We start from the raw sequence: 12,539 nt of genomic DNA, 5'->3' as shown, positions 1-12,539 counted from the left end.
GACGGTGGGGCCGGCGGCGGAGGTCGCCGGGGCTCCGGGGAAGGGCGTCTCGGCCGTCCCAAAGTGGCGGCGGCAAAGCTAGCAGGGAGCTAAAGCTCCTGGGCCAGATCTGCCTAGATCTGGCCGTAGCCTGCCTAGGCGGCGGCGGCAATGCGCAGGGACGACCGGGCCGACGCCGGGGTTTCGTCGGAGGTCAGGCATGGCCAGGGGATGGGGGCCCAAGGGTGATGATCTCCCAGGTGGTCCTCGGGCAGAGAAGGAGAGGTGGATTGGTTGAGAGAAAAAGATGGAGAGGGTGGCCGGGTTCAAGTTTTCCGGCGGCCGGGCACCTGCCGGCGGTCGGGGTGAGAGCATGGCAAGGGCAGGGCTACTCTGAGGTCGGCTAGGGCACAGATGGGGAGCTGGGTCGAGTAGATCTAGGGTTTCGTGCAAAGAAACCCTAGATGCACATTATACACAAGGTACAATTTTGCACCAAAATCCACCGAAACTACAAATTTCAAACCTAGTCCCTCACAGCACAAGTAAAACGCGCGAATACCCCTCTACGTGCGATTTCACGCGAAACGGTACATAAAATGTCGCGACTTTTGCGAAATTACCGTTTTGCCAACACCGACCTCTCCTCGATCAACGCGCGATCTCCGCAGATCCGTCCGTCAGATTTGCGAACGGATTGCACCAGTGCGATCAGCACCTCAGAGACAACAAAGCTACACCTTCGATTCATCTCGATCGACCACGGATTCACAACAAAATCCAACCTTTTTCCAATAGAAGGAAACACACACACAAATACATATAAAACATGTATTTTTGGATTTTCTCGAAATCCGTGCATCAAACTCAAAATCCGTCAGCGCCAGTAGTTCCAGAATAGCTGAATCCTTCGAAATGAGCTATTGGACTGATATGAACGGAGTCCGATACGCACCAGAAGCCAACTCTACTCCGTGGCTTCTCCGGAAAACCGGAGTTACTATTCACTTAAGTGAAAACTAATAATCGCGTAACTTCTCCGTTTTAGCTCATTTTCTCCTGAAACTTGACGAGTGCTTATGTAATTAAATTACACACATAAACATCGTCAACAGAGAGTTTAGTTGCACTGTAAAAATCTCAGTCCTTACAGGTAAGTACCTGCTCCAATAACAATATAGATAAATTGTTAAATAAGTGAAATGATAAATATTATAATATTAGTGAATTTTTTCAGAAAAATATCTAAATTTATTTTAAAAATAAAATGACAGAGTTGAATTGTTGAAAAATTGTAAATTGTTTAATAACATGAAGAAAAATAAACCGCTCACCTATTTTAAGCTCTGAAACATTTCTTTAAAAACCACATTGCTTTTGCTTTTGGATAACAAACTATCTTTATCACAAATTAGAATATTCAATCCGCCCTTGCTTCGAACTTTAGATATTGCAACATATAACTGACCATGACTGAATATCGGTCTAGGCAGATATAAGCCAACATGTGATAACGATTGACCTTGACTCTTATTTATTGTCATAGCATGCATATTGTAGGTTGTTATTAGGAAAATATCACATTAAATCATACACGTCAAGTGCAGAAGTAAAAATTCTCACCTTAGTCCACACAAGTTACTATTCTCTTACAAAATTCACAATAGAATTCAGTTCCATCAGGAATCACTTTTTTGCTATACTTTTTGTAAGAATTGTAGTACTAGCCACGCTCAGTCTGAACACTTAGAACAGTTGCTAGAGTGACACATATACAAGGCTAAAAAGATGATATATATTCAGTGGATTGGGTTGAAATTTCACTAAGCACCATAGATTGACTTAGTTCTCCACTTACAATCCTAAAATTTATATTTTAATGTAAGTGAACAATATATATAAAATAAAAAATAAAGTTATTGGTTAACTTACTTATTTTTGAACTCCAATATTTCTGATATATCAGTGTTGATCATCATCTTGGTTGCATAAAGAGAGTTTAATATACTACGTGAACCTATGTTGCCCACAGATATACAATAATTAATATAATTAGTAAGAATATATATAATATCCAAAGTTTGAATAAATGAGATACTTGCAAAGTCTTTTATCTTGCATTATTGCATTATAATTATAACAGGGCCTTCATCCTCTACTTGTCCATAAGTATGAAGTTCTTCAGCAAACTTTTCCTACAATGTGCAACCCAGCTTCTTGTTGCTATAAGTTTTACAGAAAAAATTACTAAATGATCAAAATACAAATTAAAAGGACCATTATACTACAAATGCTACTTATAGATAATTTTTATATTTATATTTATATTAGCAAGAAAACTCAAAGAACGTAAAGTACCGTTATTTAAGATGTAAACATAAGTGTCGTATTATAAAGTTATCAGATTGATAAATACAATATAATTTGTTTTAAATATAACTGTCAATCTAGTCATCTATTTATAATAATAAATAGATAACTGAAAAAAAATATATAAACATTCAAAAGATATATTTATAATTATGAGCACCTACTTGTCATCCTCAAGTAGTATCGTAATTTTTTTTTTGTTTCTTTATCGTCCTTGCAGCTTTCTTCCATTCTACTAATTCCAGAAAGCTTTCCAATGACATCTGATAAATTAGAAAAATAAAATATAAGAATCAATATAATAGGTACACATATTAAAAATTAAATTTTAAAAATTAAATATTTGATGCATGTAACAACTCTTACCTACTAAATATTTGCCATCAGCGACATTAGCAAGTATTTCATCAAAAGAGGTAAATATAAATCCATACTTTGATATTGTCAAAACATCTTCCATCTCACGTACAACTGTAGAATATTAAAAATTGATTTTGTAAGGATGTATAGTGGTCCTGTAAGAGCCACTGCTCTGCCCCACTCCAAACTGGTTGATCACATAAACTTTTTCTTCCGTAAAAAGGCCTTTAAATTTGTTCAGGAAGGCTTTTCTTACCGTTACATGTATCCTATCTCCCTATAATAGAAAATAAACAAATTGTGTAGTATTTTTTACTAAAAACAAAGCAAACGTATGTTCAATTTGAAAATGAAAGTCATATCTTACATTTTGATCAGAAAAACTAACTCTAGGCTATTCACCATCTTCGGACGATGAAATTCAAGCATAATATACAGACAAATCACTCTGACTTTGATCTTCCATTTATCTCCAAGAGAAGTGATGTCACGTATAGAATCATACCCAAGTGCCATATTCTGAGAACAATAAGACAACCAAGAAAAAAAATTAATACTTATTTCGTATTTAAATAATAAAATAAAAATAATATGTTCTATTTTAAAGCATCAATATTTAAGAACTAAGAAAATTACAGGAGTGACAGTAGGGAAAAAAATTACGAAATAAAAATTACAGAAGGAGTGATAGTAGGAGTGATAGTAGGGAAGTGACATGCAATATCTATATCTATACTGCTTATAAAAGCATGAGTTTTGAATTTTTTTCTCTTTCCAAAAATGCATCTATCCTTTTTACTAATATTTTTATGTCCAGTAATTTTCAACCAATCATTTCAAATAATTAACTAAGTAATAATTTATTCCCAAATAAAAATAAATATTTTTCTTCTCACACGGCAACGTAATATCCATGAATTTCTCAAATATCTCAACATGACTTTGAAATAAAATTCCCTTCATTATAGGTGATTTTTAATAATATAGTAAAAGATATTAATTTTTTGCCATTAGATCTTATCTGTTACTTTTTGTGACAATATTATCCTTGCATTTATATCATATTTTTTATCTACGCGTTTCTCAAATATTTTCCTTCTCACGCGTAATATCCGCACCCGCCAATTCTTTCGCAACGTAATATCCGTGAATTTCTCAAATATCTCAACATAATTATAGTTATAGGTGACTTTGAAATAAAATTCCCTTCATTATAGGTGATTTTTAATAATATCGTAAAAGATATTATTTCCTTAAAAAATCTAATTTTATTTTTCCTAAAATAGAAAATCTATATTTGAGCTTGTAATAATTTATTCCCAAATAAAGATAAATATTTTCTTTCTCACGCGTAATATCCGCACCCGCCAATTCTTTCGCAACATAATATCTGTGAATTTCTCAAATATCTCAACATAATTATAATGACTTTGAAATAAAAATAAAGATAAATATTTTCTTTCTTACGCGCAATATCCGTACCTGCCAATTCTTTCGCAACGTAATATCCGTGAATTTCTCAAATATCTCAACATAATTATAGCTGATTTTTAATAATATAATAAAAGATATTAATTTTTTGCCATTAGATCTTATCTAATGATTAAAAATAAAAGTATCTGTTACTTTTTGTGACAATATTATTCTCGCATGCATTTATATCATATTTTCTATCTATGCGTTTCTCAAATATTTTCCTTCTCACGCGTAATATCCGCACCCGCCAATTCTTTCGCAACGTAATATCCGTGAATTTCTTAAATATCTCAACATAATTATAGGTGACTTTAAAATAAAATTTCCTTCATTATATGTGATTTTTAATAATATCGTAAAAGATATTATTTCCTTAAAAAATCTAATTTTATTTTTCAAGTAGAAAATCTATATTTGAGCTTGTAATAATTTATTCCCAAATAAAGATAAATATTTTCTTTCTCATGCGTAATATCCGCACCCGCCAATTCTTTCGCAACATAATATCCGTGAATTTCTCAAATATCTCAACATAATTATAAGTGAATTTGAAATAAAAATAAAGATAAATATTTTCTTTCTCACGCGTAATATCCGCACTCACCAATTCTTTCGCAACGTAATAACCGTGAATTTCTCAAATAACATAATTATAGATGATTTTTAATAATATAATAAAAGTATTAATTTTTTGCCATTAGATCTTATCTAATGATTGAAAATAAAAGTATCTGTTACTTTTTGTGACAATATTATTCTCGCATGCATTTATATCATATTTACGTAATATCTGCACCCGCCAATTCTTTCGCAACGTAATATCCGTGAATTTTTCAAATATCTCAACATAATTATAGGTGACTTTGAAATAAAATTTCCTTTGATTTTTAATAATATCGTAAAAGATATTATTTCCTTAAAAATCTAATTTTATTTTTCCTAAAGTAGAAAATCTATATTTGAGCTTGTAATAATTTATTCCCAAATAAAGATAAATATTTTCTTTCTCACACGTAATATCCGCACCCGCTAATTCTTTCGCAACATAATATCCGTGAATTTCTAAAATATCTCAACATAATTATAAGTGACTTTGAAATAAAAATAAAGATAAATATTTTCTTTTTCATGCGTAATATCCGCACCCGCCAATTCTTTCGCAACGTAATATCCGTGAATTTCTCAAATATCTCAACATAATTATAGGTGACTTTGAAATTCAAAGTAATTATAGGTGACTTTGAAATAAAATCCTTGATTTTTAATAATATAGTAAAAGATATTATTTTCTTAAAAAATCTAATTTTATTTTTTTTAAAGTAGAAAATCTGTATTTGAGCTTAACACATGGCAAGCATATAGAAAGCCACGTGTCAGCTTCTCACATAGGGTTCATAAAGGATTCTACTAATAGATAATAGATAAGCGCTAGAATTTTCATAATGGATATAAGGGCAAATTAAGTACCCCTGACATAAGGAACACAAAGAGAGCCATCCAACTCAAGAATAGTGATGATGATAAAGATATGAACTGCTATAAAATGCCAAAAAAGGAGACGAGAACAGATAAAGCTAACACTGTGGCTTGCTCCACTTTTCTAGTTTGTAGTTGATGATATCATGATTCTAGCATTTAGTGATGCAGATGATTAATTACTTCCGTTGTACTTACATTATCCTCATTGTAATGATGTTCAATTCTATCATCTTTCGGATTAATGTTAACCCTTGTTATGATCCAATTCAATTCTACTTTGTTACCTAATTTTTGTTGATTTCCAATTTCACGATTTATTTCCTATTTTTCTATTTAATTGCTTTTTTCTTATTACTTATTGTTTAAAAATTATCTGATCCATGATCACCAATACTAAGCGATATACTTATTAATGGTACACGCATAGCTTCATCAATATTACTATTCGCTGCATATCATTATTTGTAGTGTAATCACTTGTTAAAATGACTGAGGCATGGATATAGTTGGGATTTGGATACAACATCACATAAAGACTAGGATAGGATGAAACCTGGAAATAGTACAATCAAATGTAGAATGGTCGGAGGGACCAATTTTGTTTTACTTCTGATTCTTGACCAAATCTAAAGATGGTATGCCAGTTATAGATGAACTGAAACAGGAACTGACAGCAAGTATCAAAAGACCGACAAGGAGTATTATACAATCTAATTGAAAGAGATTTATTCTCAAGAGTCAAGAAAAGTTGGTTCTGTAATTAGCATAACATTGAATACCGCTAATAACAGATCCGATGCAGACTTTTTATTCGCATCACAGAAAGAATAGATTCTACATTCGCTAGACTAACAAATGTTACCTGGAGCTTACAAGAAAATCTATATCAATAGTTATCCCTTTTGTTGGATGCGTTATCTCAGGCACTATGGACATGTATCCAAATCATTGTAATAAAAATCTGATATTAACTACATATCAGTTATCTATAGCTCGGGTACAGCAGTTAAAGTGAAACCTTCAAGAAAAAAGAAAAGAAAAAAAAATTAGCAAGCACATACAAACCTACAAAACTCCAGAACTATGAAAGAGGTAAAATTCTATAATTTCAATAGGTATAAAGTTATAGTAATATATATGCATCTATGAAAGCATCCGCCAAAAGAGCCTAAAGTTCGAATCATATGAATGACAAAAACGTAAAATTGAACAACATTTTCTCTATTTTATCCTATAATAGTACTCTATCCAGCTTAACCGCATATCTTGCTTCTTCTTGATAAATTAAGTATGTGATAATTGCATGAATATCGGGAGGAAGCAATATGACAAGTGAGCAACAAACTTCAAAGGACATGCAATAAGTATAGCACATCTTGCAATGAAAGATAATTAATGTTTAGCGCAACAAATGCGACAAAGCACCAATCATAGTAGTATCATCCTCTTCTGGATACTTATTATAGCACCTTTGTACAACAAATGCAACAAGTAACCAATCACAGTTGTATCATTCTCTTCTGGATACGTTTTCTAGCACATTGCGCAACAAAGGCGAGAAAGGCACCAATCGTAGTTATATCATCTTCTTCAGGATACCTGTTTCCTTCTCTATCCTTCATTTCCAACACCACATACTTCCTCCTATGCCTTTCTAGAATTCTTGCAATGAAATTCAATACATATTTCTATAATTATCTCACGTCCCTCACTGTTCCTTTATCTCCTTCATCCCTACTGGTTCCACATATTAATAAATACTCTTAAATGTAGATATGTCGACCTATACTGCCAATAATAATGTCATAAATCTTACACTTCTAGTGCCTAGTAAAGAACTAACAACACAAGTTTTGTTATCCAGAGTAATTTTACAAAATAAAGGGCAACAGAAGAACAGTAACCATTACGTGGATGTTGATGGAAACGTCGAAAAGTACGAGAATCTTTAAAAATACATGCAAAAATCAGACAACATTAGCACAAACAAAAATACCGTTGATACAATAAAGAGGAAATATCAAGTTCTCACTATAACATGCATTAATCTATTAATAACTGAACCAAACATTTGGCCTCACATTTCGCATATGAACGTAAATCACCATTTCCGAGCAGAAACTAGAGAGCGATAATTGAAGCAACTAAAATCGTGCAAACCCTAATCGTAACAAAACCAACGAAATCGGTAGTAACAAGATGCAAAAGCCCAAAAATTAGCACAATAGGTATATGCCGATGAAACCCTAGATACCAAAAAAAAAAAAAAAATCTAATCACGTGTAAAATGGGAAGCCGAGCGACAAATTCGAACCAAAGGGGGCGTGAGATTCGAACCTTGATTAGGCCGAGGAAGGTGGCCTGGTCGAACTTGACAAACTCGGCGTCCCACTGCTTGAGCTCCTCCTCGACGGCGTTGGAGGAGGAGGCGGAGTCGTCTCCGACGCCAGTGTCGCCGCCGCCGGCGGCGGATGGCTTGGCGGCGGCAGTGTCGACGTGCCTCTTGCAGTACTCGATCACCTTGGATAGAATCTTGGCATTGACTTTGGGGACTGGGATCCTGTCCTCGGCGCAAGTGTCCTCGATCACGTGCTTGATCGTCTGCGACTCCAATGCCACCGCCTCGTCCACCTCGAAGATCTTTCCGTCCGAGCTCTTTAGCGTTATCTTCTTCGCCATGGACGATGTAACGGCCGGAGCGAGCTGTGAAGCGGGAGAGGGCGAGAGCTCAAGGAAGAAGGGGACGATGAGATGATTAGGGTAGCGAAGGTAGCGGACCGACAGTAGCTAGACCAAGTCAAAGGGCCGGGGTTAGATAGTAATAAATTAGTATTTGACCCGTGCGATGCACGGATAATATAATAATATAAAATAACAAAAGTTATTATGTGATGATAAAAAAAAAATTCAAATTAATATTATATTTTTTTAACAAATAAAGAAATATACTATCAATCTTAATTATACTACATATTAAAGTACAAAAGGTAGAGAAAAAAATTATGGACCAAAGTAAATACTCAAGTAAAAAGCAAAATTCAACCCTACTCTATTATCTATGAATTGGTGTGCAAAATAATTTACATTTACATATTGATGTGCAAAATAAAATGATAACTAAATTGATATGAAAAATTACAAATGACATTAATATTTAAGCATATAATGAGATCAACTAAACTTTCATATTTGACACAAATTAGAATAAGCACACGTATATAAGAGACATACAAACTATTAAGATTCAAAAATATATAGATGTTGGTCTTCAAGAAAATATAAAGAAAAAAAATTTTGTTGCATGAAGATGAAAAGTAATTGCTCCAATAACAATATAGATAAATTGTTAAATATGTGAAATGATAAATATTATAATATTAGTGAATTTTTTCAGAAAAATATCTAAATTTATTTAAAAAATAAAATGACAGAGTTGAATTGTTGAAAAATTATAAATTTTGAAATAACATGATGAAAAATAAACCGTTCACCTATTTTAAGTTCTGAAACACTTCTTTAAAACCACATTGCTTCTGGTTTTGAATAACAAACCATCTTTATCACAAAATGCTACTTATAAATAATGTTACTTATAAATAATGTTTATATCTATATTTATATTAGCAAGAAAACTCAAAGAATATAAAGTATCGTTATTTAAGATGTAAACATGAGTGTCGTATTATAAAGTTATCAGATTGATAAATACAATATAATTTGTTTTGGATATAACTATCAATCTAGTCATCTATTTATAATAATAAGCAGCTAACTGAAAAAATTATTTCATAAATGATTAATTTTAATAGTATTAGCTAATCTCTTTTCTATATTTTTTATTTATTTTTTGAGTTACAAACTAAATAAATATTGAGATATCAGTAAAATAAATGATAGGCAACACATGTAGACCAAGCTATATATGCATCATAAATCTCATGCTATGAAACGAAAGCAACTTCTCTACTTAGAGTTTTATGAGACAATCAAATAAACAACTAGCAGACAATGTCAAAATCCAACTTACACTACCTGTCGTCAATATTAAAGATTAAAACAAAAACAAGTAGGAACAAGACAGGCACATTATACATGAGCGTTAATAAGCATGTGCAAGGCATAAAGCAATACCTCTCTATCTGCATTAGGCTTCCAAAGGATGAAAATGAGTGTCGACAAACATGTGGGCATGCACATACACACAAAGAGAGAGAGAGAGAGAGAGAGTGTGTATTTTGAACGGTGGAGCGAAAACTAAGAATTACAGTTTGCATAGTTAATAGAGCAATGCTAGTTCTGCAACTAAAATTGGTTGTAATCTACTAATCTTAGAACTCTACAATCCATTAATCCATCTTTCTCTACTACTCTTAGGGCTTGTTTGGTTCATCCATTTTGGATATGGAATGGGAATCGGTTTGATTAAATCCGATTAATTTTGTTTGGTTTGTAGAAATCAGTTTGGGATTCCTATTCCAGACTGGAATAGGAATAGCTCATCAGCCTTCAACTTGATTTCGATCTCCTAGCTTGGATTGAGATTTCATTCCCGAATCTCACTAAGTTCCTGAGGCCCATGCGACCATCTCACCCTCTTGTCCTGTATACGATCTCTTCACCCATCTCTCATAAAAAATAAAAAATAAAAAAAATAAAAAAAACACCTATCCTCTCTCAAAACTCTATCCCTAACCCACATCAATTAAGTTTTTAAAAATAAATTTGATATTTTTTTTTGGAAAACTTTTTAGAGAATAGTATTATATTTTTCATAAATTTTAAATAATATAAAATTATATTTGAGAGTAAAATTAGTATTATGTTATCTTATAATTTTTTTAATTTATACGAACCAAACAATGAAATGTGAATAACTCATTCAAATTTTCAATCCACAAATGAACCAAACGTTTTGGGAGAGTGAGCCAATCCAATTACCATTCCAATTTATTCACATTCCATTATCTGTTCTAATTTCATTCTTGAACCAAACAAGCCCTAAGAATTATCCAAATTTTTTACCACCAGAGCCAAAAAGAAAAATTGACACCAGAGATGCTAAATCTAGAACTGATTATTCATTGGTCACTAATTGCTAGCTGCTTTGGTCCCAAATGGTTGCCTTTCCCAATAAACGTTGACTACATTTTTTTATTTTATTTCTACCTTTAAATTTAAAATTTAAAATTTAAAATTTAAAATTTAAAATTAAAATTTTAACTTTTACATTTTAAATTTTAAATATTAAGTTTAAAATTTTAAAATTCTAAAATTTTTTAATTTTAAAATTGGATTGTAAATTCTGATATAAAATTTTAAATTCTGATTCGAATTTTAAATTTTACATTTTAAAGTCATATTTGAATGTCATACTCAAATTTTAAAATAAAATTTAGCAAAAAATTATCATTGCAAAGAGTAAAAAAAATTCACCAAACAATTTTTTAAAATCATTCCAGAGAGAATCGCTTTTTTACTAACACGTTTTGTTTGACCAAATCAATTTTCTAAACCAAAATTAATTATATAGAAATCATTTTTCAAAATTTTCGCCCACCAACCCCTTAGGCTCTCTTTGAATATATAAATATCCTTTCCGATATATTATTTTGATTTACTCAAAAAATTGTATATTTGTAATATGAGGAGCATGACTAAATGTCAGAAATTGAACCCATACTCGACTTTCAAATTATTTTTCAAAAATAAAATAAATATACTATTCTACCAAATCTAAACATAGAGACATTTTAAATTTTTTTTTAAAAATAATTTTTTTCTTAACAACCACAATGAAAAAAACTTAAATGTCTCCAAGTTGTCGCCCGTAGAGATGTCAACGGATCGGATTAGGGGCGGATTTTCAAAAACCTGAATCCGAACCCGACTCCAAACCCGAGACTCGAACCTGACGGATTTTAAAAATCCATATCCAAACCCAAGCCTAACCAAAAATCCGAAACCTGAACCCGAACCCGAACCCAAAAATTTGAACCCAAAATAATTATTTCTTTTTTCAATATTTCAAAATATATTATATTAAATCTAAATTTTTAAAATACAAATTCAAATATAACATCAAATATATATATATATCTTACAAAATAAATTCGGGTTCGGGTTGGGTGCAGTCAAAATTCATATCCGTCGGATTTTTATTTTTAATATTCATATCCAAATCCATATCCATTTAGCATGGAATATATCCGTTTCATTCGGATTCCAGTTCGGAGACATCCCCAGCTGAGAACAGCCATGGCCACGGTCACGAGCGAGTTAACCTTCATCATCGTTCTCTGCTCCCCTTCGTTCGGTCCGGCGTATTTTCACATGAAATTTTGACATTTGGTTTTGGTTCGGTCCGGCGTATTTTCACTCATTTTCTTTCCATTTCTCTTCTCTGCTCCCCTTCGTTTCGTCGCCAAAAAAAAAAAAAAAAATGGTTCTCTCTTAATTTTCTTTTCTTTCCCCTTAGTTTCGTTCCCCAAAAAACAAAACAATGGTTCTCTCCTAATTTTCTTTTCTCCTCTCTATTACCTCCAAACAAAGTCTAAAGGGAGTCAAAGCACAGGGAAGGGATACAGCTCTATTTGCAGAGGTTTCTCCAGTAAATACTGTTAAATTAAAGGGAAAACTTCAAAAAAACCCCCTGTGGTTTCATGCATTCTCACTTTCATACCCTGTGGTTTAAAACGTATCCATTTGCCTCTCTGTGGTTTCATTTTTCTCTTTTTGTTATCAATTTTATTATTTTTTTTTCTTAAATCAGTGACAAAATTAAAATTAAAGGATACTAAAGTAAATATTCGATAAACATAGATGGTTATCTGAAGTTTTTTGTATATAATTTAACGAAATATTAACGAAAAAGCTTC

General features: G+C 32.2%; 1 protein-coding gene across 1 annotated transcript; it reads right to left on the bottom strand.

Moving 5' to 3' along the window:
- Window positions 7,011–8,343, bottom strand: LOC109728367 (SKP1-like protein 1B). Its single transcript, XM_020258760.1, has 2 exons — window positions 8,005–8,343; window positions 7,011–7,067 (listed from the first exon to the last, which is right to left on the bottom strand). Exons 1-2 carry the CDS (start codon window positions 8,341–8,343, stop codon window positions 7,011–7,013), a joined length of 396 nt encoding a protein of 131 aa, XP_020114349.1.

Source organism: Ananas comosus, linkage group 23, assembly GCF_001540865.1.
Source record: "Ananas comosus cultivar F153 linkage group 23, ASM154086v1, whole genome shotgun sequence".
Lineage (NCBI taxonomy): Eukaryota > Viridiplantae > Streptophyta > Magnoliopsida > Poales > Bromeliaceae > Ananas > Ananas comosus.
Note: the sequence above shows the minus strand (reverse complement) of the source record. Positions and strands in the feature narration are given on the sequence as shown.